The sequence below is a fragment of the Microtus oregoni genome, unplaced genomic scaffold (assembly GCF_018167655.1).
Source record: "Microtus oregoni isolate MIOR12 unplaced genomic scaffold, Mior012 000013F_ref0000133, whole genome shotgun sequence".
NCBI classification, from domain to species: domain Eukaryota; kingdom Metazoa; phylum Chordata; class Mammalia; order Rodentia; family Cricetidae; genus Microtus; species Microtus oregoni.
Genome location: NW_024543072.1, coordinates 32,944,312 through 32,970,224, shown reverse-complemented (window position 1 = coordinate 32,970,224; position 25,913 = coordinate 32,944,312). Strand labels below are relative to the sequence as shown.

The 25,913-nt window shown below is 35.0% G+C and overlaps 1 protein-coding gene across 8 annotated transcripts in view; it reads right to left on the bottom strand.

The window, feature by feature from the left end:
- Positions 1 to 25,913, bottom strand: part of Pou2f1 (POU class 2 homeobox 1) — a 152,242-nt gene that overhangs the window by 78,830 nt on the left and 47,499 nt on the right. For 4 of the 8 annotated variants that reach the window (XM_041663052.1, XM_041663050.1, XM_041663057.1 and 1 more), the window contains exons 2-5: positions 21,329 to 21,404; positions 20,079 to 20,197; positions 6,865 to 6,903; positions 3,784 to 3,849 (exon numbers count right to left, since the gene is read on the bottom strand). In XM_041663052.1, the coding sequence (XP_041518986.1) occupies positions 3,784 to 3,849; positions 6,865 to 6,892 (94 nt within the window). In that variant the 5' untranslated portion in view covers positions 6,893 to 6,903; positions 20,079 to 20,197; positions 21,329 to 21,404. Of the gene's footprint in view, positions 1 to 3,783; positions 3,850 to 6,661; positions 6,693 to 6,864; positions 6,904 to 20,078; positions 20,198 to 21,328; positions 21,405 to 25,913 lie in introns of those variants that run through there. The other 4 variants (XM_041663055.1, XM_041663054.1, XM_041663053.1 and 1 more) reach the window with 3 other exon arrangements.

Here is a 25,913-nt window from a genome sequence, read left to right as displayed (position 1 = left end):
TGAATTTCTTTTGTGTTTGGTAGTGGATAATGCACAAAAAAATATTTGATACTGAAGTATAAAATCCATGTTGAATTTCATAGCTTCTATTATGAATGGATAATATATTGTATAGAAGTTCATTGAGTTGTATAATCTTTTGAGTCAGGTTAACTTCAGTGTGTGGTGTCTATTTCTTTGCAACTTATGTTTTACAATTTTATAAAATTAAAAATTGTTTTGTTTATCTACTCATTCATTTATTTTTGAGACAGAGTCTCTCTATGTAGCCCTGGCTGTTCTGGAACTCACTATGTAAATCTGCCTGCCTCTGCCTCCTAAGGGCTGGGACTAAAGGCATACACTATAGCACTTGGCTTAAAAAAATAATTAACAAACAAACAAACAAACAAAAAACAGGCAAGAAAGAAATACCACTTAACAACATCATGTTGTTTCTCTATACCTGCTCTTGGATGACTCACCATAATCTGCCCAGAATCAGCTTTCTGTCTGCTTTGACACTTGGTGGATTGCTAAGCCTCTGAAGACTGAGAGTCTCATAATAATATGAGTCTCTAAAAACACCAACTATAATATTTAACATACAAAACATGCAAACCTGAACAAATTCAAACCACAGACTTTTTGTGAACATATAAAACTTATCTGTATAAAATGCACTGTCAGACGTGTCTGAACTTTACACCTCTCATTACCCTTAAGCCCTTATAATTCAAAATTATTATAGCTGTGAACATTTCAGGAAATAGTGATCAACACAAGTTTTCTGAATTTATAAAGTGTTAGACTTCAATTTTATATAATATTTAAGGTTGTTGTCTTTAAAAATTAATATATAGGCTTAAAATAATCTAAATAAGCTATTATTTTCTTTCCTTATCAGTTTGGCACAAATGCTACACCCACCATTCCCTTTTTCTTTTTTCAAGGCAAGGTCTTGTTAAATAGCCTAGACTGGCCTCAAACTCAGGCAATGCTTTTGCCTCAGTTTTCCAACTGCTGGGTTTATAGGCATGGCCCATCATACTCTACTTTAAAAAAACCTAATTTTATTTCTAATGCACCAAACATGATAATCTAATAAATAAAGCAGAACTCAAATATATGTTTATATTTCTAAAGCAATAAATTAACAAAAAGAGGGAGTGCTAAGGACATAGCAGCAGACTTTACTTAATGTCGAGAAACTAATGAAGGATGTTATTCTGAAGTGAACGAAAAGGTCTAAACAATGGAAGCGATTTGTGTCCATCAAGGTAGTGCACACACGGTAGATAAACAGCAACTGAGCTGCTATACTTCCCAGGCTGGGAACAAGCTCGTATTTGATATAGCTAGATGTTACTGTATTAACAGAGATCTTACAGAAAAGCAATTTCCTTTCTTTTTAAAGAAAAGAGAATATTAACCACCACTACAAGTTATGGAAAAGCAAGGAGGTCTAGGAGAGTATATTACTGGCCTTAAAAAGTATCTTTCTTGGACTGTGACACACTCCTTTGATCCCAGCACTCTTGAGGCAGAGGCCAGCCAGGGCTACAAAGACAAAAAAACAAAAACAAAAACAAAAAAACCAAACCACCACAACAGGAAAAATTAACTATGTGATTACTCTCAGCACTATGAAAAGAAGTCTGCTGCTATATATTTCATATTGTCACAAGGCAAGAAAGTCACAAATTGTTCAACAAGTGTTCCAGCCAGAATTTATCTTATATAGTTCTAGAAGTTTGAACACACACAATGCTATTACTTAAATTTTCAATTTTACATTTATAGATGATGAGAAAAACCTTTTATAGGGTCCAATTTCTAAGCCTGACTTTATTTCCTTTCTGGTTTTATACTTCCATTCCCTATTCCTTAAAATAATATCTAACTGGTCATTAAGAATTTGTTATCAGGTAATATGCACAGCACTAAAGATTTTAAGAAGCACAACAAAGGTTGTAATTAAATACTATAAGCACTCAATAAATTATATTACAGAAACTATGGTATTAAAAGTAAACATAGAATTTCCCAGGGGGTCTGACATTGTGGATATTTTCGGCATTCTGTAATCATTCTGAGTTCATTTCTCTTCCTTTAGAGAAATTTGGAAGCTATTCTTTAGATGTGGGACTTTTACCCATATTTCTCTTGCTTTTTCATAGGTTTAACTACCTACTTACTCTCTGCAAACAAGTTCCACTCCTTTGGCAATGGTACTTATGTCAGCATAAGTCAGTGCTACAAGATAAAGGAAGAAGGGGCCCAAACAAGGAACAGAAATAATGGTAACTTGGGAAGAAAGCAACGCAGTTCTTCCGTCTCTCGGGTAGTCTTGGCTAGCCTCAGTAAGAGAAGCTGGAGCATATTAAATATGACAAAGATGAACATGAAAGCCCCAGCTGAGTCTCCCATAAATAAGTACTTATTTTTCAGAGGTGAAGAGGTTAACAAGCCACTCCAAGTACAGGACAGTTTGCAATCATACAGGTGCAGACACAAAAGTATTTTTTGGGTCAACCCAGTCTTCTACTGTAAATAAAAAGGTTCTAAGCCAGGCAGTGGTGGCGCACGCCTTTAATCCCAGCACTTGGGAGGCAGAGGCAGGCAGATCTCTGTGAGTTCGAGACCAGCCTGGTCTACAGAGCTAGTTCCAGGACAGGCTCCAAAGCCACAGAGAAACCCTGTCTCGAACCCTCCCCCCACCACAAAAAAAAAATCTTAGCAGTCAGGGGGCAGAAACAGGTGGACCTCTGGGAGTTTGAGGTCAGCCTGGTCTACAGAGCAAGTTCCACAACAGGTTCCAAAGCTACACAGAGAAACCCTGCCTCGAAAAACCAAAAGGTTCTACCTATGATCAGGAGCAGTGGAATTTGAAGAGTGACAGTCACTCTCACCACCTCCCACAGTTAGGCATATTTTGAAATAACAGTCAGAAGAAATCCTTTCTCTTAAGTGAAAAACCTAGTTTACTTTACAATGACTTTATACAATTCCTTCCACACAATTCCCTTAATGTTTTAATACTTTTACATTTTGCCTCTACTAGAAATTGGGGAAATCCTTGTAAGATATCTGTCAGATGACAGAGTTATACTGTCAAATGTTCTATGAACCGACAGACTTACAAGGATGGGCTGAGACAAATTGTACCTATTTTTAAAAATAGATTTACCTCTCTCAAAGAGCTTTCAGTTTTTTTCATTTATATGATACTCAGTTTTCTCTTGATAAGAGGTTTGATCAAGAATAAATTTTATTGAAATAAAAGGACGAATTAGGAGTGTCTGTAACTCCTCACTGACACCATTATAACTTTTGCATAATATATACCAAAGGCAGGATAGATAGCATCTCCTATTCTGATTATACCTAAAACCAAGAAACATAACAGAATATGATGCTTTAACACTTCACATATATTCTAACTCAATACTCATGATGACCCATGAATATCCCTACCGAATAAATTAAGTCTCAAAAAGATTGAGGAAGTTGCCTAAAGTTACACAGTTAGTGGCAAATCCATAATCCAGACCTAGGTCTATCTGTCCCAAAGGACCATTCCCATAATTAAGCAGTTTCTGATGGATGGAATCAGATAAGTGAAGCCCTCCTCAGAGGAGTTAGGTAATGTTAAAAATAATTTCAGTCCCTAAAAGTACTAAGTTACACTTCATAAGCAAGTACACAAATTTGTCAAATATGTGTCCAGATAAGTGTACAATCTCTTGTTTTAGCTCTATAAGAGTTAATGTAAAAGATAGATAAAAGGGAATGTTTTCTTACCAGTGCTGCCATCTCCACTCTCCATAGATGATTTATTGGTTTCTGAAGGATTGTTCATTCTTGAATCTACAATAAACCAAAGGCAGAAATGTTGTTTAAAAAACTAGCGGTGAAGATGAAGCTAAGGAGCCAAAGTTACAGCCAATGCAAGGGTTAACTAATATGACAGCTTCATTTCAAGAAGCCCATGCATAGAATATGGCAGGCTATAACACTACAAAGTGAGTAAAAGACTACCTCAAAGATATTCAGGAGCTCCTGAATCATAAAGAAACTCATAAATAAATTATCTAACAAATTTTAAGATTCTTTAAAGAAAGGAATCTAAGTTGAAAAAGATATTACTGACATGCTAAAATATTTTTACCAGACAATAATGTATGTTAGAATAAACTAGGAAGCAGGAAACACCTCAAAAAATAAGAACTATTATTCCCAGATTATTTTCTTCTAAAAGCAAAGGTATTAATTCATTATAACTAAAACAAATTCACACTTAATAATAATCTAACAGATGAAAAGATCTGTTTGAAACATCCATCTGACTTCCTTTACCAAACTAGAGTCAACACAGGGGTATACCAAACACATGTCTCATTAAAAACAAGCGAACAAATTGTAACAGGAATCTCTATAGTTCTAAAAGAATCACATCCAGTTACACACTAATCTGCTGGTTTACAGCTGTTACTTTTGAGTGTATTAAATTCTAGTTTCCATACTGAAACGTTGTCAACCACTATTAGCAATCCTGGAAAATATACAGGAAAGGAGACAAGAACACCTACGCCCTGCTTCTTTTCCCAAAGGATAAACAGAACAGACAAAATAGTCTTTTTGTTCTATATTTACCACAGATTTAGAGTATTTGTCATGAAATAAGCTTATTATCAAGTAAGTTCTACACCTTTTCTCCCTCATTAAGACCCAGTAACCAAGTTATTATTAGAGAACAAATCAAACTGTATTATACTGACTTTTTAAAAACATCTGTAGGACATGTTTAATTAGGAAGTTAAAACAATCATTCTAAATCCCAACCATGCTGTCAACAGCTGCATTATCTACACGTATAAGAAATGAGGAAAAATATCAGGAACCTTTCTTTCATGTTTCATAACCTAGAAAATGGGTGGTAAGTTTTTTAGACACTGGGTAATAACTTTTCTAATACAGTAATTTTTTATAACCAATACATGGCTTATGGTTGAGGCAGTTCTATGGTATCCCTGGCTTGGCTTGTTCAAAGGGTTAAAATTTGTATGTTTGTGGTCATAAATGAGGCCGTTCTACAACTTCCTCCCCTACTGCCCAGAAAAATTTAAATACCACCCGAAAGCACACTTATTTGAAAGGACCAGGTGTACAACTTAGTAAAAATTAGCTTTCTGTTTGACTTAACCAAAATCTTACAAAAGTCAACAAATATCACGAACCTCAAATATACCATTATATACATGTTCAATGTTTCCTTTATATTTTAAAACAAAGCAGAAAAAAACGAACCTGTAAATATGCATAAAAAGATGTAACAATTTTCTCATGCCCAGATACCACAGTAACCAAGAAGCCTAATTCTTAACAAAATCATGAGCCTGGCCTTACATATTTCATAGCCTAATTTCCACACCTATATATAAAAATTTGAAATTTATGTCACAGGTATGTTACAACTTTTCTTAGGACCTTTTATTTACTGTCAAGACCTTCAATAGCACTTAACAAAATTACTTCAAACACAAAACAATAAATAAAATCCTAATTAGCCATACAATGATGAGAAGGCTGTTTCAGTGATACTAAGTGTCAACTCTAAGTAGCAGATACAGTTTCTGGCATTTAAAAATAAATGGTAAAAATAGTTCAAAAAAAGTTTTTCTTTCACTTCTTGAATTTCAAATTTGGTAAATGTAAAAGAGAACATACAAGTAAATTACTCATTGATATTTACAGGTTTTTTTTTTAAACAGAAAAAGCCCAAGCCTATGTTACTTAGCTGATCATATAATGAGTCTAACTTTATGCCTAAAAATTAGTACTGGATTAACTTCCTAAGTAATATGAACGTCTTGTGTTGTATGTCATGTGCATTTTCACTACTATCTCTGATGGACAAGTAGTACTATTAACTTGAGTTTAGTCATTCTTTCTGTATAAGAATTCAGACATTTCTGAAAAATATCAATTTATTTTATCATTAACAACTGTTTTAATTACAAGAATGGAAAATGACACAGTAAATAAAATCATTTGCAAATGTTTAAGCTTAAGAGATACAATTCTTGGAGTTTATGTCAGATGACTTTCCTAAATAGGTGCAATCATTCTTCATGTAAACATTAAAAAACTCCTCACAAAATACAGCCACCGAGAGGCATCATGTACAAAGTACTTCAATCCACCTTGTCTACAAAAATGTTACATTTATTCAAGCAGAACATCTCCCTTTCCAAGACTTCCTGTTCTGTAGAGAACACACTATAACAGGCTTTCCACAATATTTAAAATGGCAGATTCCTAAAAGTCAGCTGGTTTGAAGAAATCAAAATGATTAATCAAAGGCAAAATTTGAAAATGGCCTAGAGCTTCTAAAATCTGGAAACCGATCAACAGTGCAGTAACCACTATAATTTCCTTCTGCATTATGACACTACTTTAATTTTTCATTTAGTATTTTTGGTTTTGTATGAGGCAGTCTGATTAGATATGCAAAACATTTTATTAGTATGTATATATTATTTGGATATAGTATATATTTTGTTTCTGATTTAAAATGTGTTTTCAACTACATATACTACTTTCTATAAAAATTTCCAAAAAGCAAAAATGTCCTCTATGCAAGTCAAATTCAAATACATTATTTGCTGAAAATACCTACTGAAGCAGAAGACCTAGTCCAAGGGAGGGACCTACAGCAAACTCAAGCATGCTCTTGCCTTGCAAATACTTTCCACCTTCTCTGCTCAAGCTCTCCCCTCCCGGATGATGGTTGAATATGTGATTGAGCATTTATGCATAATCAATCCCACACATGCTATTTCCATATTAAAGCTGTAAGAAAAGAACTGTGCTGGTACCCACCTAGAACACAGTCACTGCAGTCCAGCATTGCTGTGAAATCTTCAGGAGGTGCAGACAGTCCAAAGCAAGAAAGAACAGGTATCGTTTGGGTGGGAAGAAGGTACTACTATTTCTAACAAATCTGTACTATGTTCTTTATGAGAACAAGGGTGGGAGGAGTGGAAAGTGAATTAACAAGAGAAGCAAAATACAACTTCAGTTACACCATAGCAATCTTCAACTGAATAAGGAAACTTCAGTTGCTCAGAGGAGTTTTAGTCTCTTCTACCAGCTAGGGCTGACATTGTCAAGGCAACTGAAGCATGAAAAGTTCCCCTTTTTGTAATAAAATAGAAACAAAGATTGCAGCTGGCAGTTTCCATAATGAAGCTTAATCAGTATGCGTGTGATTAGGGCCTTATGCAAATCTCTCCTCGTTAGCACAGCAGCTAGCACTTTGAAGTCCAGGAACAATTCATTTACAGAATACAGTGAAAGCACTCCCTGCATAATTTAAATGAATACATAAATATTTATCAGCTTATTTGCATATTAATTGGCAGTGCATGAAGGGAAAAATTATCTCCAGAGTGCCAGCATAATAATTAGGAGGATAAAATGAGATTTCTTCCAATGGTCTGGCATCTTGGACCTAACTTGAGATAGTACCAGGGGAGAAGGGTGGGACAGGAGACAGAGTTCTGTTAAAATGCCACTGAAATGACATGAACAAATTAGAAACAACTCTACAGACTTAAGCACCTTTAATCTTATTCCTGCTGGCAACAATGACTTCAGTAATAAGAGGATTTGCAAAAGGCTTTCTACACAATCCAAATAATCCCAAGGAAACAATTAGCAAGGTAGAAGCAGAACACAGGGTTGTCATGATGGTGCTAGTCTACTGATAGGGAATTTTTTCAGTTATTAACACATACTGTCAGGAAAAACTTCTACTTAAAACACAAAAACAGCATAAATGCAAAAGCAGGGGAGAGTATACATAAACATCTCTGAAAGGAAATATTCATTATATATGAATCTTTTTATTCTACCAAGTTAACATAGCACATTAGCTGATTGTTGACATGAAACATGCTCCTATCAAAATCAAACTCAAGGGGAAAACAGTTTTTACTTAGAATAGACATCATTCCCAAATAGGTCATGCAATTGCAGAATCAGTATTTTTTAACAATACCATTTAAAGGATCTCTCTGTGTGTGACTTTCTGTACTAAACAGGTTTATTAAAGTTTGAAATTAAGTCACAGCCTTTCAGATATCAATCATTATAAAGAATCTAGGAGATTCATAAAAATACTGAATTGTTAAATTCTTAGGAATAAAAAAACCAAGGTACAAAAAACTAAAAAAAAATTTTTTTACTCAATGGCACATTAATAATTTGGAGCTAGGATTTCAAACCAAATTTTGTTGACATCAAGATCCAAGTTCTTCTTAAGACCTACGCATTAAGGATGAATTACACATTCAGGGAACTGAAGAATAGGAGGAGAGAGAAAGGAAGGAAGGGAGAGGGGAAAAAAGAGACTAAAGCAGAAGACTAACACAATTTGTTTCAGTACTGAGGAAAGAGACCAGTAATTGGTAGAAAAGACACTTCGTTTAAAATTAAAACTGTATACAAATAATACACTAGATAACAAGTGAGTTCTTTAAGGGTACCCTCTCTTTAGTAGCCTGTTTCGTGGTCACTTATCTTCAAGACTGGTAGATGTCTGATTTTTAAAATGTTATGAAAAAGATGTCTAATAAATATACATAAAATGTGTTATAAACAGGGTATTACTGTCAGTATTTGTCCAATGTTGTATTACACAGCTTCACTACAGCCTTGGTTCTGAACATACAATATATTATGTGCTGCACATGCTAACACACTACCCAGTGTCAACCAATGCAGATGGAGACAACTCTGTTCAGATTCAAAATTAATGTATTATAAAGTATAGTATGATAACTGTACTTACTAAGTTTTCTGCTCTAATAGAAACATATAGGACTTAGTATTTTCCTACCATTAAAAGTACATAAATATCAAGTTACAGCATCTTTGGGGCTGGAGAGATGGCACAGCAGTTAATGGTGCAAGCTGCTCTAGCAAAGGAGCCAGGTTTAGGTTTTAGAACCTACAACAGGTGGCACATAATTATCTGTAATTCCAGTTACAGAGGATCAAATACCCTCTTCTGGACTTCTTAGGCACCTGCACACACATGGTATATATAAATTTATGCAAACACACACACATAAAAAAAATCTTTAAAAAAGAACACTGTATCTATGGATGTATTAAGAATATTTTAAGAATGTCTATGGATGGATAATCTGAGTTTCATAAAAAATTATTAAATAAATTTTGGCTTGGTATTAGGACATTATTTCCAACAATATCTGAAATGGACCTTAACATACTTCTGCCATTTTACACAATGTACTTATGTCCAGTGGCATTCTCAACACTGTCGATTTTTAAAATAAAAATATTGGTCAACTCTGAAAAATGTTGAAAAAGTACTATATTTTTCAGTATCAAATATTCAGCCAAGAATTCTACATAAAATAAGCAGGTACATCTTATTAGCATGCAAATTTATATTGACATGGCAAAATATGCATATACCCAGAAAATATTTAAAACTATTATGATTTATTATTTATTGGAAGTTAATTTTGATTTGTATACCTATTTTATTCATTTATATACCCATGGTTGCCTGAAAATTTAGGCATAAGGGATCAATAGCAGAAAGTCTTAGAAATTCTAACCTGGAGCAAAAACTGGAATAAGGACCACACATACCAGAAGGAGATACAGTCATCTGCTAAACAACAATCTTTATAAGTACCAAATTTACAGAATAATAATTCATACCGCTTTGCATTAAAATAAGCATGAATAAGGTATAGGATGCAAATTCCAAATGGATATTTAAGATACAATGTGCTGGATTGGACAAGTTCTGCTTGGTGAGAAAAGAAGAGAAGCAATGATGACATGGACCTAAGCCTACTTCCATCATCTTACAGGATGTACTTAAGTGAAGTACTTATTTGACTAGAATACACTTGATAATGATAAAATGTTTCATTCCCTCCTCTTGTGTATTTACAAAACTTTTGTTTTCCCTTACAGAATGCCTCTGCAATTTGCTTTCCCAAAATAAATACCCTACACAAGAATGTCTTTAAGATATCTGTTCTTTGATAATTTGGTCTTCTCTATTCAAGCAGGCAAGAAAGACCTGGAACAATAGACAAGCAATAACTGTCTACTGTACTGAGGCAGTACTGTACTGAGGCAACTGCCTTAGACCAAGACAGTCCCCAGATGCCTCTGTAGAGAATGAAGGTTTGACCCTATTCCTTCTACAAATCTCACCTAGGCAGGTGACTGTGCTTCAGTGGAAAGGGCAATAAAAAGCAGCCCTTTTGGTTATTGAAATACACACTCTGACACCTCTAGAAGAGGTTTAACACTGAAAGAATGCACAGGTTTCTATAAATAGACAGGGGCAAAGAATGAAAAGCCAACATCCTCCCCTTGTACTCCCCAACCATGGACCATTTATATCCAAAAGAAAAGGTCAGATAACTTCTACCACAAAATCAAATGTACACATTATTTGGTCCTTTGATATATCAACTAAGAACTTCTAAGTTTATTTCAAATTAAACCAAAACAAACAAACAAAACACACCTTAGGAAAAAAAATCTGTAAGATGAGCAGGAATTCAATAAAACTCCTTTCAATACCTTGATTAGGACTTGATTAGTGGCCTATAGATAACTTCAGAGAAGAGGTCAATAAATATCTCAATAATTAACAACTGGAGATATGAGATGGAGGAACAGGGTTTATGGAAAGGACAGGGAATAATATTATATGGTAGCATAACATAGAGCTAAAAATGGCAACATTCAAATTATGCATTTCAAAATTATGTATGTGGTGGTCTGAAAGATAATGGGTTTATATGTTTGAATGCTTGATCCCCAGTCGGTAGTAGAATTGTCTGGAAAGGATTAAGAGGAGGTGTGGTACTGTTGGAATTCAAATGTAAAAAGTACCTGTAAGATTATGTTTGAACACTTTGTCTCCAGATGGTGGCACTATTTGGAAAGGCTATGAAACATTTGGAGGGTGGAGTTTTGTTAGACATGTGTCACAGGGTGACATCTGGGGGAGGCTTTGAGAGTTTATAGTTAAGCCCTACATCTTGTCCTTTACTCTGCTTCCTGACTGTTGGGCAGCCTCAAGCTCCCACCATCATGCCTGCTTTGCCAAGGATGAATTGTCTCCCCAATTCCATCCCTAGAACTGTAAGTCAATTAAGTTGCTTTAGTCAGGGTACTGTAATCACAGAAATGGAAAAGAAACTAATATGATGCCTTATTATGTGTACCCTTTTATTCCAAAAAGGAGAGAAAACTTTTCATGATCCAAAAAAAAAAAAAAAGATTATGTCTAACATGACTTAAAGTAACTTTATACTTGTGAGCTAAGCTTTAGGCTAGTCTTTTCATCAAAAAAGAAATTAAAAGCAATATAACCTTTGTCTGTGTGAGTGAATTAAGGTTATGTTGTGTTCTTACTGTCTAAATCATTGATACCCAACTGATCATGTTCTAGGGAAACCATCAATAATAAAGAGCTTCCACCAACATGAAACTAACATTTTTTAAATGGAGAGGTTGTGGAGTAAGGGGTACACTCATCCATTGCTGGTGGGAATGCAAACTTGTGCAACCATTTTGGAAATCAGTGTGGCGGTTTCTCAGGAAATTTGGGATCAACCTACCCTAGGACCCAGCAATACCACTCTTGGGAATATACCCAAGAGATGCCCTATCACATTACAAAAGCATTTGTTCAACTATGTTCATAGCAGCATTATTGTAATAGCCAGAACCTGGAAACAACCTAGATGCCCTTCAATGGAAGAATGGATGAAGAAAGTGTGGAATATATACATATTAGAGTACTACTCAGCAGTAAAAAACAATGACATCTTGAATTTTGCATGCAAATGGATGGAAATAGAAAACACTATCCTGAGTGAGGTAACCTAGACCCAAAAAGATGAACAGAGGATGTACTCACTCATAATTGGTTTCTAGCCATAAATAAAGGACATTGAGCCAAAAAAAAAAAAATAGAGAAATCAAATGAACCAAAGGTAGAGTCAATCTGGACAGTTTAACATTTGCCATAAATCTGAATTAGTAATGAGAAATTGGGTTATATACAGGAAGATTAATCTAATAAATAAACTGAGCTAAGTTTATCACTGTTAGAAAAGAGAATTTAAATCCTGAAAACAGGAATAAAATGAATTCTAAAATACTGGATTAGAATTAGAGTCTGGAGATAAGGATTACTGGTTAAGAACAAATGCTGATCTTGCCTAAGACCTAGGTTCAATTCTCAGCACACACATCCCAGCTCACAACCACATGTGACTCCACAATTTGTAGGGATTCAATGCTCCTTTCTGGCCTTCATAGTCACCAGACAAGCACATGTTGCATATACATAATGCAGGCAAAAACATTCATGTGCATAAAAATAAATCTTAAAAAATAATTTATATAAAAGTGATATCTTTTTTTACGCACATGAACAGAAATGAAGACATGTGACATCCAGACATTGTTTTTTTCTTTTTTTGTTTTTTTCATGTCACTACCATCTAAAGCAGTGGTTCTCAACCTTCCTAATGCTGCGACCCTTTAATACAGTTCCTCATGTTGTGGTGACACACAACAACAAAATTATTTTGTTGCTACTTCATAACCATAATTTTGCTACTGTTATGAATTGTAATGTAAATTATGTGTGACACTTGTGATCACGACACCCACAGGTTGAGAACTACTGATCTAAAGAGAACCCGACTTGTTGAAATGTTTTTAAATTTTAAACTCTGAAGGTGCAGTTTAATGGTACTTGTCTAACATAAACAAAGCCCCACACTGGGAAGGGAAAAAAAAGGAATGTGAAAAAGATGCCAACTTAAAAGATTTCTCACCAAATTCTGCATAATTTGAGTAAACTAAATAAAAATGATAATGAATGAGGGGCTGGAGAGATAGATCAGTGGTTATGAGTACTGGCAACTTTTTCAGAGGACACAGGTTCAATTCCCAGAAGCCACATGATAGCTCACAACCATCCATTAACTGCAGTTCACTGTCCTCTGACTTCTGCAGGCACAAAGCATGTACATGATGTACAGACATACATGAATGCAAAATACCCATACCCATAAACTAAAGCAACAATAATGAATGAAATATAACTATTATTAATAAGACTTTATGAGTAATTGCTGACATAAACAAACAGATCAACAAACTGTCATAAACTGGTGTTTTCACAGCCCTCAGAAACCAAACCAGCTAGCACCTTATGCTGAACTTACAATTTCTAGAGCTATGAGGCATTAAGCTCCTGCTGCTTAAGATGCTTTATTTGGCTGGGTGGTAGTAGCACAGGCCTTTAATCCCAGCACTTGGGAGGCAGAGGCAGGTGGATTTCTGTGAGTTTGAGGCCAGCCTGGTCTACAGAGTGAGTTCCAGAACAGCTAGGACTGTTACACAGAGAAACCCTGTCTAGAGAAAACAAACAAAAAACAAACAAACAAACTGCATTTTTGGTATTTTATTACATCATCCATAGGAAACTAACACAGCTTCTGAACTTTAAACTTGTTTATTTGAAAAATGGGATTTGTGGTCTAAGAGCATTCTTAAAATAAGAATATTATTTTAAAACAATCAGGGTTCATGAAAAATAATTTTGGTATTATTATCATCTCTTGATAAATATTCAATAAATGCTTTCAAGATTCTTCTAGTGCAAAGGGAAAAAATGTGCGTGGATAATCTTGACTATTTCTGTCTTTTACTAGGCATTAATCATAACTCAGAAAGCATGTTTGCTGTACATGGTAAAAAATCTTAAGACTGCTAAGACTACTGAAACATATTTGAAGAACAAGATTTTTTTTCTTCATCTTTTAATCATGAATAATATTCTCTTTAAAGTCTTGAACTGCAAACAAAGACAAAGATAACTCTCTGTCCAGGTGGACAGGCTATGACAATCCCAGGAAGAAACATTTCGGAGTATTAGAACAAATCAACAGATAACTGGAGTTGCCAAAAACTGATGAAGAATGTAACCTGATCATCTAAACAAAAGGACCAAATTATATATATATATATATATATATTTATATATATAAAACATACACACACACATCACACACACATATATATAATATATATTAATATATAATATACATATAACAATGTGTGTGTGTGTGTGTGTTTTCTTTTTCCCTATTTCCTCTACTCTTAAACTTCTTATGTATATTAGAAATGCCGGGCTGGAGAGATGGCTCAGAGGTTAAGAGCACTGACTGCTCTTCCAGAGGTCCTGAGTTCAATTCCCAGCAACCACATGGTGGCTCACAACTATCAGTAATGAGATTTGGTGCCCTCTTGTGGCCTGAAGGCATACATGCAGGAAGAACCCTGTATACATAATTAATAAGTTTAAAAAAATAAAGAAATGCCATCAGCAAACAGACACAATAACACTCTCAAGAGTTTGTGCAAAAATTTTAAAGAACCAGACCAGTCAACAAAGAGTTGCACAAAGTGTTGTTAGGATAGGCGAAGCATTTTACAAAGATCACATGAAACTAGTGTCTTCTTTACTCCTATATACACGTAAGTTTTAACAAAAGAAAAACCCACATTAAATGTTACTATATTTTTTTATTCTCTAGACATATTATTCCATATTTAAGGAAATTCTAAAAAGATCATAAAAAGTATAACAGATTCTGAAGTCTGTTTCAGTTCTTTACTATTTAGCTGAATTTTTTTAAGTGAGTTACTTGTTCTCTCTAATCTTAGATCATTAAGGATATAATATTTTAGTCATTATATAAATGCTTCCTATAGACTAAAACTATAGTCACACAGTGGTTCTCCTAAACTACCATCAGGGATTATTGCTACTGTTTTATTACCATAAAATACAGATGATATACTAAATGCTAAAGCTAACCTGACTCTATTTCCATTGTTTGCTAGGTCACAGGCATCTTAATCATTACTCCAACGCATCAACAAATCTTAAACAGACTTTAGAGTTAAAATTAAAAAATATGTATTTGATAAATCATTTTAATAGTCAATCCATAAAATAAAAGGCAATCATCACAACACCTGTGTTTATCAGTGGCTACTAAACTAATAGTTTTATTTAACAGAAAACATTTACCAGGTATAGAGAAATTGCAAGTAGTTTGGTAATTAAAAAGACAGAAAAGCTCATCTTACTTTTCCAGTCTAAGAATACAAAAAGAAAAAAAAAGGCAAAACTGAATTAGCTGTATAAAATAACCTAACACTTTAAGGGGATAAAAATCACATAAAATGGAAAACTCATCAGTCAGCAGGGCATATTTAGCTCTCTTATGTAGCCATCTCTCATGTGCTTAATTCCTCCTCAACAAAGCATATTTTACAATCCTCCTTTACTGAAGGAACAGGGAAGTTAAAGAGAGTCCTTGAAGTACGTATTTTAAGGTGTCATTATTTCAATTTTGGCATTCATTCCCCTCAAAGTATCAGATCACATAGGAAATAAGCTACTGATAGTTCAATGGAGGTTTTTCTTATACATCTTAAAAGATATATGATGACATTTTGTATTTAGAAAGTAAGAAAAGTCAGTATTTGGTACACATAGTATAGCAATTCTGCATCACTGGTTGACATTAATTGTCTTTAAGTCTCAAGAATTTTGATCATCAGAGAGCACTAACATTCTTAAACAACAAAGGAATTAGTACAGGCACTGACTTTCATTTGCCATATATTTTTAATGCCAAGTTATTTTCTAATTAGCTTAGCTAATTAGAATAATTGGTATAACACGGACATAACCAAACCTGGTGCTCTCATTCATGTAATTTGGAGGTCATAATTCATTCCTAATTCATGAAAATCTAAATAAGTTAGGTGTAATGGTACACACAAAATCAAAAGTGTGGCAGCTAGAGATGGCTCAGTCAGTGAAGTACTGTTTTGCAAGCATGAGGACCTGAGTTCAGATTGCTAACACCCACATAAAAAATAAACAAACAAAATCAGGCATGGTAGCTATGTCTGTGACCTGGGTGGGTAAAGACAGGTGAATTCCTGGAGCTCATTAACTGGCCAGCCATTTTAACAAATCCGTAAAAAGACTGTCTCAAAAAATGAGGTAGAAAGTGATTGAAGATGATACCTAACATCATCATTAGGCCTCCATAGGCACACATATGTACTTACATATACACTACACAAAGGCACACACACAAATTTTTATTTTAGAAAAAAATTTAAAGTCAAATATGTAACTAGTTCAAACTATCTTCTTTATAAAATAAATTTAACTGAAATTATTATTATTGACACATCTCTGAACATTAAGCACAGTAATTAATTTTCACTATCAGTTTGCTTGCACTGATAGTTACCTAAGAAACACACCTCTGAGCATATCTGTGAAGGTGCTTTCAGACTGGTTTAACTGAAAAAGACCCACTTTGAATGTGGTCCCATACATTAGGATCATGGACTGCATAAAAAGGAAAAAGGAAGCAAATAGCACACTCTCCAACAGTGCGATTTGTGGACTCACCCTCTTGTCATAGTGAGAGCTAGGTTTCCTGGAAGCCTTGTCCTCCATGATGGACTTAAGCTGTGAACTAAAATACTTCCTTTGCTAAAGCTGCAACTACCAGGAACTTTGTTACAGCAGTAAGAAAAACTATGTGGCCACTATACTGCCTATCTGTCTAGGATAGGCTTGACAGTTCTTTATGTGTGTGAATTTCAGAGTATTTTAACAGGCATATCATTTGCTACTTGTAAAATCTCTACAGCAATGTAATACTCCCATTATCCAGACAACACCTCACATTACCTAGGCCTAGATATTAATAGTTACAAAAACCAGTGAAACTGAAAATAAAGATTCAGGCTACACTAAACTTAGCAATTAAGTCTGAATATTTATTATTTTCATGTGGTAAAAGTCTCAATCTTGAACCACGGAGACTGGATTTATATCATACTCTTTAGAAATGTTTTTCAGAGTTTTCTCCTGCAGTGTTCTCCTAGTCAGGCATAATAAGAATGCCCTATGTGTGGCTGAAAACTTAAAAAAAAAAAAAAACCCAAACCAGAAAACTACTTAATTTTATAAGTCCAGAGCTTAATTGGAATTTCAGTCATTTGGTAGGGTGGAATACAAATGTGTTGTTTTATTTAAGGTGTTGAGGTGTGTGTGTGTGTGTGTGTGTGTGTGTGTGTGTGTGTGTGGTTTTAATGCTGAAAAGAGAGAGCAACTTAAAATTCTCTTGTTAGTCTGTTATAGTGGCAAAACTGTACTAAAATGTTATTACAGAAAACGAAGAAAAATTTGATTTTTTTCTATATGAAAATTTCTGATATGTATATTTCAAGTTCTCTCTTAAAATATAAACACTTTAAATTTTAAAAAGAATAAACCAAAGATAAAACCTAAACAAAACAATAAAGCACTTTAAACAAAAAGGACAGCAAAGCATTGACACGGTGAATTCACTGAGCAAACATGAGCTTCAACAGTCACTAAAAGCCTCAAGCGAGAAAACCCACCCACCCTGAAGGCTACAAACTGACAAGCTTTTTCTGGCTGTCCACTGGCAAATGGAGAAACCTTTTATTCTTTTCAAAATGTCCTCAACTTAAATTGGATGCAAATAAGCCAGGTGTGGTCCTAACAACTGTAACCCTGTTAGTCCCTGCTGAGTTTCCATAGCAACAGACACAGCTGGTAATGGTAAGGAGGTTGTACTGACCTCAGACTGGTTTTAAAAGTTTCAATTGTCCAATTAACAATTAGGTATCTTAATAAAAAATAAATACAAAATTATTTTTAAAAACCTATCTTTGCTTGAAATATCAAACAAGGCAAAAGTGACTTTCAGTTTAACAGCAGGGACTAGTGAGTCTGTAACTAGTGTGTACCATTTTCTCTAATTAATGTGCTATGGCTGGGTTTTGGCCTTATTAAAATGTTTGCAGTCAGGAAAGTAGTAGCTGAACCAGCACTATCATCAGCACCATCTGGGAACTTAGAAATATAGTCTTGGGTCCTACACCAGATCTACAAAATCAGAAACTCTAAGGGTGAGAGTTCCAGAAATGTGGCTTAACAAATTCTCTAGAAGATTCTGACACACACCACAGTGTAAGTGAGCATCACGGATTTACAACAAACTTCAGAGCAGACAGATAGATGAAATAAACACAATAGTTTATTCTACTTCCTGAAACCTGTGTGCTAGTAAGAGTAAAATGTAAAGAACTCACTACCCTCCTGAAATGAGTCTGTTGGCTAGTATCCTCGTCTTAAGACCATGAAGAGTAATCAGTGGTTGAGCATGCCTACTTCTATACATGCCAAATTATCAAGGGATCGATAACACAAAAGTCTATGATTAGTCAAGGAAAAAAGAGTCTTGAATACAGGAAACTCCACTCACTGCCATTCATAATCATCTAGCTCTTCACACAAAGGACAAGAAAACTCAACTATTTATCTTTTTATAAGAACAAATTTTCTAAGACAGAAAACGCATATATAGGGATGAGTATGAAATCTGAGCAACAAACTTCAATATCCTTCACTACTAAATTCTTTAAAAACATACTACAAAATATTTCTTTACATGTTTCCAATGGGCAGCACTTCAAAGAACAGCTAGGCTATAGTAGCATTAAAGCGATCACTGACATACTGAGATAGTTAATGGAGAAACTCAAACATACCAAATGCTGTTAAAAATGATGAATCAACCAAAACTGTGCTGACTAGTTTTTGATCAACTTGACACAAGCTAGAGTCATCTGAAGGAGGAAACCTCAATTGAGAAAATGCCTCCATAAGATCCAGCGGAAGGTCACTTTCTTAATTAGTAATTCATGGGTGGGGACGACCCAGCCCATTGTGGGTGGTGGCATCCTTCAGCTGGTGGTCCTGGGTTCTATAAAAAAGCAGACTGGGTAAGCCATGATGAGCAAGAAAGTAAGCAGTACCCATTCATGGCCTGTGTATCAGCTCCTGCCTCCAGGTTCCTTCCTTATTTGAGTTCCTGCCCTGATTTCCTTCAGTGATGGATTATGATCTGGAAATGTAAGCCAAATAAACCCTCTCCTCCTCAGCTTGCTGTTGGTTTAAAGTGTTTTAGCATAGCTATATTAACTCTAACACACCAATCAAGTCATTTGTGAAGCTCATAATTAAAAAATTAATGTTAAATGCTTTCGGTACTATCTCACGAAATGTACTTTTAAATGTATGTAGCTAAATAGTAGAACACTTGCTTAGTATACAGGCCTTGGGTTCAACCCAAGTATGGCAATAAACTAAAATGAACTAAGTATATCTCAAGATTGGATACAACTAATAAGAAATCAAACAAAACAAAACAAACTAGAAAGACAGACATTCAAAGGAAGTGTTTATCACCAGGATTATCTTGAGATCTGTTTATAATTAAAATGAAGAAATTTACTTAAGTCATATGCATGCATGCATACTTTATTTTACCTTATTTACATTCTGACTGTTGTTTTCCCTTCTTTCCTCCTAGTCCCTCTCCCACACCTCCCCTCTGACCTCGTCCCCATCCACTCCCCTTTCATTTCTGTCCAGAAAAGGGCAGAGTTCTCAAGGATGCCAGCCAAACATGGCACACTGAGTGCATGCATTTTGTTTGAGAGAGCATGCCACTGTGGATGGAACCTAGTGTCTCACACACTATGTAGGTAGTCTCCCACTGAGCTACACACATCTAGCCCCAAACAGGTGACTTTACATATAAGAAAGAAAAAAATACAGTATTTCCTTTCTTTTGCTTGTCACACCGTTTTGTAAAACTGGGGTAGTTGTACCACAGGGGTGTCTTACTTAAATATTCACGGAATGTTTTTACTTAAGGAATGATTCAACTGAGTTCTACTCTTAATGTACTTCAGCACTTACTCCATCCTGTGGGAAAAGAACTGCAAAAGAATGAACCCTACCTGGGTTATCACTGCCTTAAGACAGCTATAAAGAATTAATAGGAACCGGAATCCCAGGCTCTTTTTCCTACCTCTATGTGTTAGGTGTCAATGGTCTTCAGTCTAACACCCGCCCACTGAGCCACTTCAGCCTGAGTGTGTGCCAATGGTCTTGACTATGTGCTATCGCCACAGTCCTATAGTTCTGTTTCTGAAAAACATTATTAGCATACAAAATATTAAGTTTCATTATGGTATGTATATTCTAACACAGTGTGTTTTGTTTCTCTTCCCCACCTCTTCTCTCTCGTCTCTCTTTTTTTTTTCTGCAGCCTCCCAATCCCAGCAGCTTCCTTCCCACTTGCTGCCATGTCACTTGTGTCCTATTCCCTTTCCTCAGCACTTCTCCTTCCCACCTTATGGCCTCTTATATAGTTTCATGGCTTAAGACCACTCTCACATTCTTTTATTTACATATATACAAACATTCAAAATTAAGAACTTCATACATGACAGAACATGGGATTTTTGTCTGTCTGAATTACCTCATTTAATATACTACTTTTCATATCTAACAGTGTTTATGCAATTTCATTTTGCTTTACAGCTGGGTAGAATTCTACTATGTATACACCACATTTTCATTATCTACCTGCTGGTAGAGCATTTCTATTCTTTCTTAAAGGAACACATGAAATGTTTGTAAATTTCTATTTATTGATTAAAAGATTTTTTTAGTTAAACTGTTAAGTTTAGCTTAGTACATTTGGTTGGCTTCCAATATCTGACCAAATATCTTTACCTTAATAATGAAATCTATGTAGTTAAAAGAGTAAAATCCTATGCAATCAATTCTGTAACTTTGACACAAACTATCAAAAGAAGTGTTCTGGTTCAGATAACAAAGACTTTAGACAAACCAGTCAAGATGCAAAAGCTTGGTTTAATAAAGAACTTCAAGAAAGATTCAAAAACAGAGAAATATTAGTCAAGGAAAATTTTGGTTTTAAGCTTAAAGACTTGTTAACATATACAAGTCCTGTAATCAAAAGGCAATGGGTAAATACTGGAAGATTTTCCAAATGAAAGGCTAGGTTGCTCAGAAATAATGCTAACCATATATCTACCCTCACTATCACTTTACATGAATTAAAAAAGAATAGTTGAGTAAACTTCCAAAATGCTGCCCTTAATGAGTTTCAACCAATAATCTTCCAGCACCATAAATCCTGTCAACCTGATGTCATATTACACATCAAAGTAAGCAAAATTGCCTACTTATGTTTGCTTTCAAACAAAATAAACATTGTAAAGCAGCCACAATAAATGCTTTCTGAATTACCTTTTGTAGAGAAGGGCAGCCCCAGAACATCTCTCCTACATAGGCTCTTCTTACTTCATATTCAAACTCACTCATTCTGCAATTACAACAAAAATTCACAATGACCCTTACAGGGATCCCTGGTCTCCTTAAGAGGGGGGGGAGAAGCCTTCTACATGCATCACAGTATACTGCCTATGGTGATACCAAGGAACAGACTCCATAGTATATTAAGAGAACTAGTCTATTATAATTACGGCTTCTCAAGTCATTTTCATACTAGCATGGCAGAAATTTCAAAAGCTTTTCAGTGCTCCAGAGTAAATCTGAGATAACAATTACCAATAACTCTCAAAATGGAAATTGGGAATAAAAATTCCATTGAAAAAGTACACACACACTAATGGTTCAACAAGAAATAAAAATGTTTTCATACATTTTTAAAGAATTCATTGTGTAGAAACCTATGAATAATTAGCTACTCAATAAAGTACAGTTTATTCTAAAGAAATGGATGTTTAAACTCTATAATATGGCCTGGGGCTACAGGTATTGTTTTTATATTATCTTCTATATCTAAAACACTACGATTATTTGGTATTATCTTTTGTCTCCATATGTAAAAAGAGTGGTTTATTTCAGCTAAAGTTCACAATTACTTCATGCTTTTACAGTACAGTGGTATCACAAAAAAATGTCCAAGTAGGAATAGACCATACAATGCAGCCAACAAATCAAATATCTGGGATCAAATGTGGGTTGTGTTCCCCTGGCCAAATATATAATAAAGATTAGCATTGTAAATTACAACCCTTGAGCTGGGGAAGATAAGCATTTAAGTTGTGAAAAGCTGTTAGGATATATATATATATATATATATATATATATATATATATATATATCATTAGAAAGTAAAAATCCAGCCGGGGCAGTAGCGGTACATGTCTTTAAGCTCAGCACTTGGGGAGGCTGAGATAGGCAGATCTTTGTGAGCCGGAAGCCAGTCTGGTCTACAGAGTGAGTTCCAGGATGGCCAGTGCTGTCACATAGAGAAATCCTGCCTTGAAAAAACTAATAAATAAATATAAAATTCCTCATCACTTTTATATATATCTTCTCAACACCCCCAGTATCATAGGAAAACATGCCACACTCATTCACAGATACCCAATGGCCTTTGCGATTTCTGTTCATTAAGGTGAGGAGCAGCAATTTGGGTTCTGGCTATCCCAGTCTCTCTCTGTGTTTCGCTCCCTCAGACTTTCTCTTATTATTTACTCTTTTAAACAAACCAACCAACAAACAGTACCCACTCATTTCACCTAATTCTGTTTTCTCTGCATATTCATGACTTTAAAATTTGTATACTTGTTTGGTTTATGGTTTTCACCACCAGAAAGAAAACGTCCTGAGCACAGGACATTAGCAGTCTTATTTACTACAGCAATTTCCCATGTGTAGTAGAACCTGAGGCTCGAAAATATTTGTAGATGAATGAAAAAATGGTTCTAAGAAAGTCAGCAAATATTAAATCAAGCATATTAGACTTAATTCCACAATTAAAGGGTTTTTTTTGTAATTTTTTTAAAATGACTTTATTTCATGTGTATGAGTGCTCTATTGTATGTACACCTTTATGCCAGAAGAGGGCATCAGATCCCACATGGTTTTGAGCCACTATGTGGTTACTGGAAATTGAACTCAGGACCTCTGAAAGAGAAAGAGCTTAACCACTGAACCATCTCTATAGTCCCTAAAGGTTTGTTTTAAAAGATTAGAATATGAGCAGAACACTCATTGTTAGTTTTGAGTAAAGGCAGCTAATAAAATTCTATATATTGTTTTCACAGAATGTCTGGGCTCAACAATTACAAATGAACAAACAGAATACTCTCTAGCAATTTCTCTATAAAGGGCATTATGTACCTCCAGTGATACCCTTGGCCATATGAAGAATATCAAGCTCCATTTTGTTATGTCTGTGCTTCTCCAGGATTAGCACATATTCTTAAAAACAAACTTAGAACTGTCTTCTAATGAGTGTGTGTGGAAGCAGAGAATATTGTCACTAGTAAATTCAAATTTAAATCTATAACACTAGTACTAATCTGATTAATTTCCCAATATCTACCACCAATTTCCTTTTCAAATCTATTCTCCATTGAAATATAAATTTAGTACCACTTTTTTCTTGTTTAAAAATGATTTCTCTGCCAAATCTGCCAGGTCATTTTTGCAACTTGTTCTGTGCCCATGTGCCAATCCCCCTTGAGAAGTATTTTTAATGTTAATTTAAATAGTAAATTACATACTTAGAATAATCTGAAGTTCACAGGGAAAGAAATCTACTTCTATTGCCAGTTGTTTTGCTATAATTTTCTGATGCAAATTTGATAACATCACAGTTACATTTTTAATAATTTATTTGATGGATATAGAAAGTCACACTGCAGGAAGCTTATACTTGGTTACTCCGGTTCCTCCCTTCATCTAGTCTTGGGGGGGGGGGAATCCATATTCATGACTTCCTGCAACTGTCCTGCTCCTCCCCTTTGTCCTACTTGGTTCCTGTTATTAGAAACTCTGTAAATATTCATATTCTATCTCAACCTTCTACATCTAGTTCTACTGCCACTTCTTACAGAAACCTGAACAACCTTAATCAACTCTTGAAACTCTCTGAAACCCTATCACAATGTCTTACCCAAAGACAAAACTCAACAGCAACCAAATGTATGAACACTTGCCAAGGGTACTAGAAAATAAAATAATTCTTCTAAGGGCAATGAGGTTTAAATTGTGATATCCTTCCCCTTATTCTAAGTTTTTGTGACTCTAGAGCTTTTATTAAGCTGGGTGGTGATGGATTGGTGTAGAAGGTCCTTCTGTATTTGTGTTGCTTTCATTGGTTAATCAATAAAGAAACTGCTTGGCCTGATAGGGCAGAACTTAGATAAGCGGGGAAGACAGAACGAAATGCTGGGAGGAAGAAGGGCAGAGTTGAGACACATGGTTCTCCTGCCCTAGACGGATGCTGGTTAGACTCATGCGGGTAAGCCACAGTCAAGTGGCGATACATGTTAATGGAGATGGGTTAAACTAATATGTGAAAGCCAATAAGAGGCTAGAAATAATGGGCTAGGCAGTGACTTAATACAATTTCTGTGTGATTATTTCGAGTGTAAGCTAGCAGGGTGATCAGGACAAACAAGGGGCCCTGCTCCGTACTACAGTGGCTCACGCCTTTATTTAATCCCACCACTCAGCTAAAGTACACTGCTGTTGTTTAGTTTTTAATATAAAACATTTATTTAACATTGGTTGGGAAAAACACTGTGCTGGACAGGCTTAACTATTCCCCTTCTATTACTAACAAAATCCTATAAAGAAGTCATTCATTGTTTTACAGTTGAGAAAAAGATATTCAGGCAGATTATCTTAATAAAGATGCTGTACACAAGCAACAGCAGAATATAGATACACCACCTTTAACTTAAAACTATTACTTTTATACCAATATCAAAGTGCCAGATTATTAAAATAGTTTAATTTCCACATCTAAATAAAGAAAAATACGTGAGCATGAATTGAGTATAAGACAGACAAAAAGCCTATTATTGTTACTGACAATCTTCATAAGGTGTGTTCTCTAAGAACAGGATTTCCTATTCTGTCTCCAGACCAGAAGAGGTGCAGACTGCCTACAGGAGACGCTCTAGGGTCTATCTCAAGCAAGCAAGCAAACAAACAAACAAACAAAGAGCAGAAGCCAAAGCACTAAGCTGTCTCTCATTCAACTAAAAACTCCAACCATTTTTAAATAAACAACCAATCTATGAAATGAGAGCTGCTTTAAACACTCATGGACTTCTTCAGATTAGGAATATCCAACCTAATTTTCAATTAATACTAGTTTGGAGATGTATACAATTTTTTAAAACAGGTAGATAATTAAAATCATTAATCGTGGAAATAAAAAATAAAAATTATCCCTAAATTAAAAATAGGTGAGAGGGCAAATAGGAATAAATACTCAAGAATCTGGTTTGAATTTGCTGTAACTGAGATTTCACTATCTCCCAAAATCTACACAGCAGAATGTATGAAAGTGGTTAAAAGCATTTATTGATGTTTATTATAAAGACAAATACAATTAATCACTAAAGCTGTTCTTATTGCTTATTAAATAGCAGTGAGGCCTCTCTCTTCATAAAACAAGGGATGGAAGGATACTTCATTAAAACATAGAAAAAAGCTGAAGAAGTGGCTCAGTGGTTAAGAGCAGATGCTGCTCAGTCTTAAGGGCCCAACACCCACACAACGAGCCCAATGTTCCACAAAAGCCTGTTACTCTAGCTCTGAGGATTCCAGCACCTTCTTTTGGTCCTTGCAAATACACTTATGCACATGGATGTGCCCGCATGCACGTGCAAACACACACACACACACACACACACAGTAAACAAAATCTTTAAATATAGAACACTGGGGAACCAAAACGATAGCTCAGACAGTGGTTCAAAGCACTGGCTGCTCTTCTAGAGGACCTGAACTCAATTCCCAGCACCTCCTTGGTGTGGTTCCCAACTATCTGTAATTCAAATTC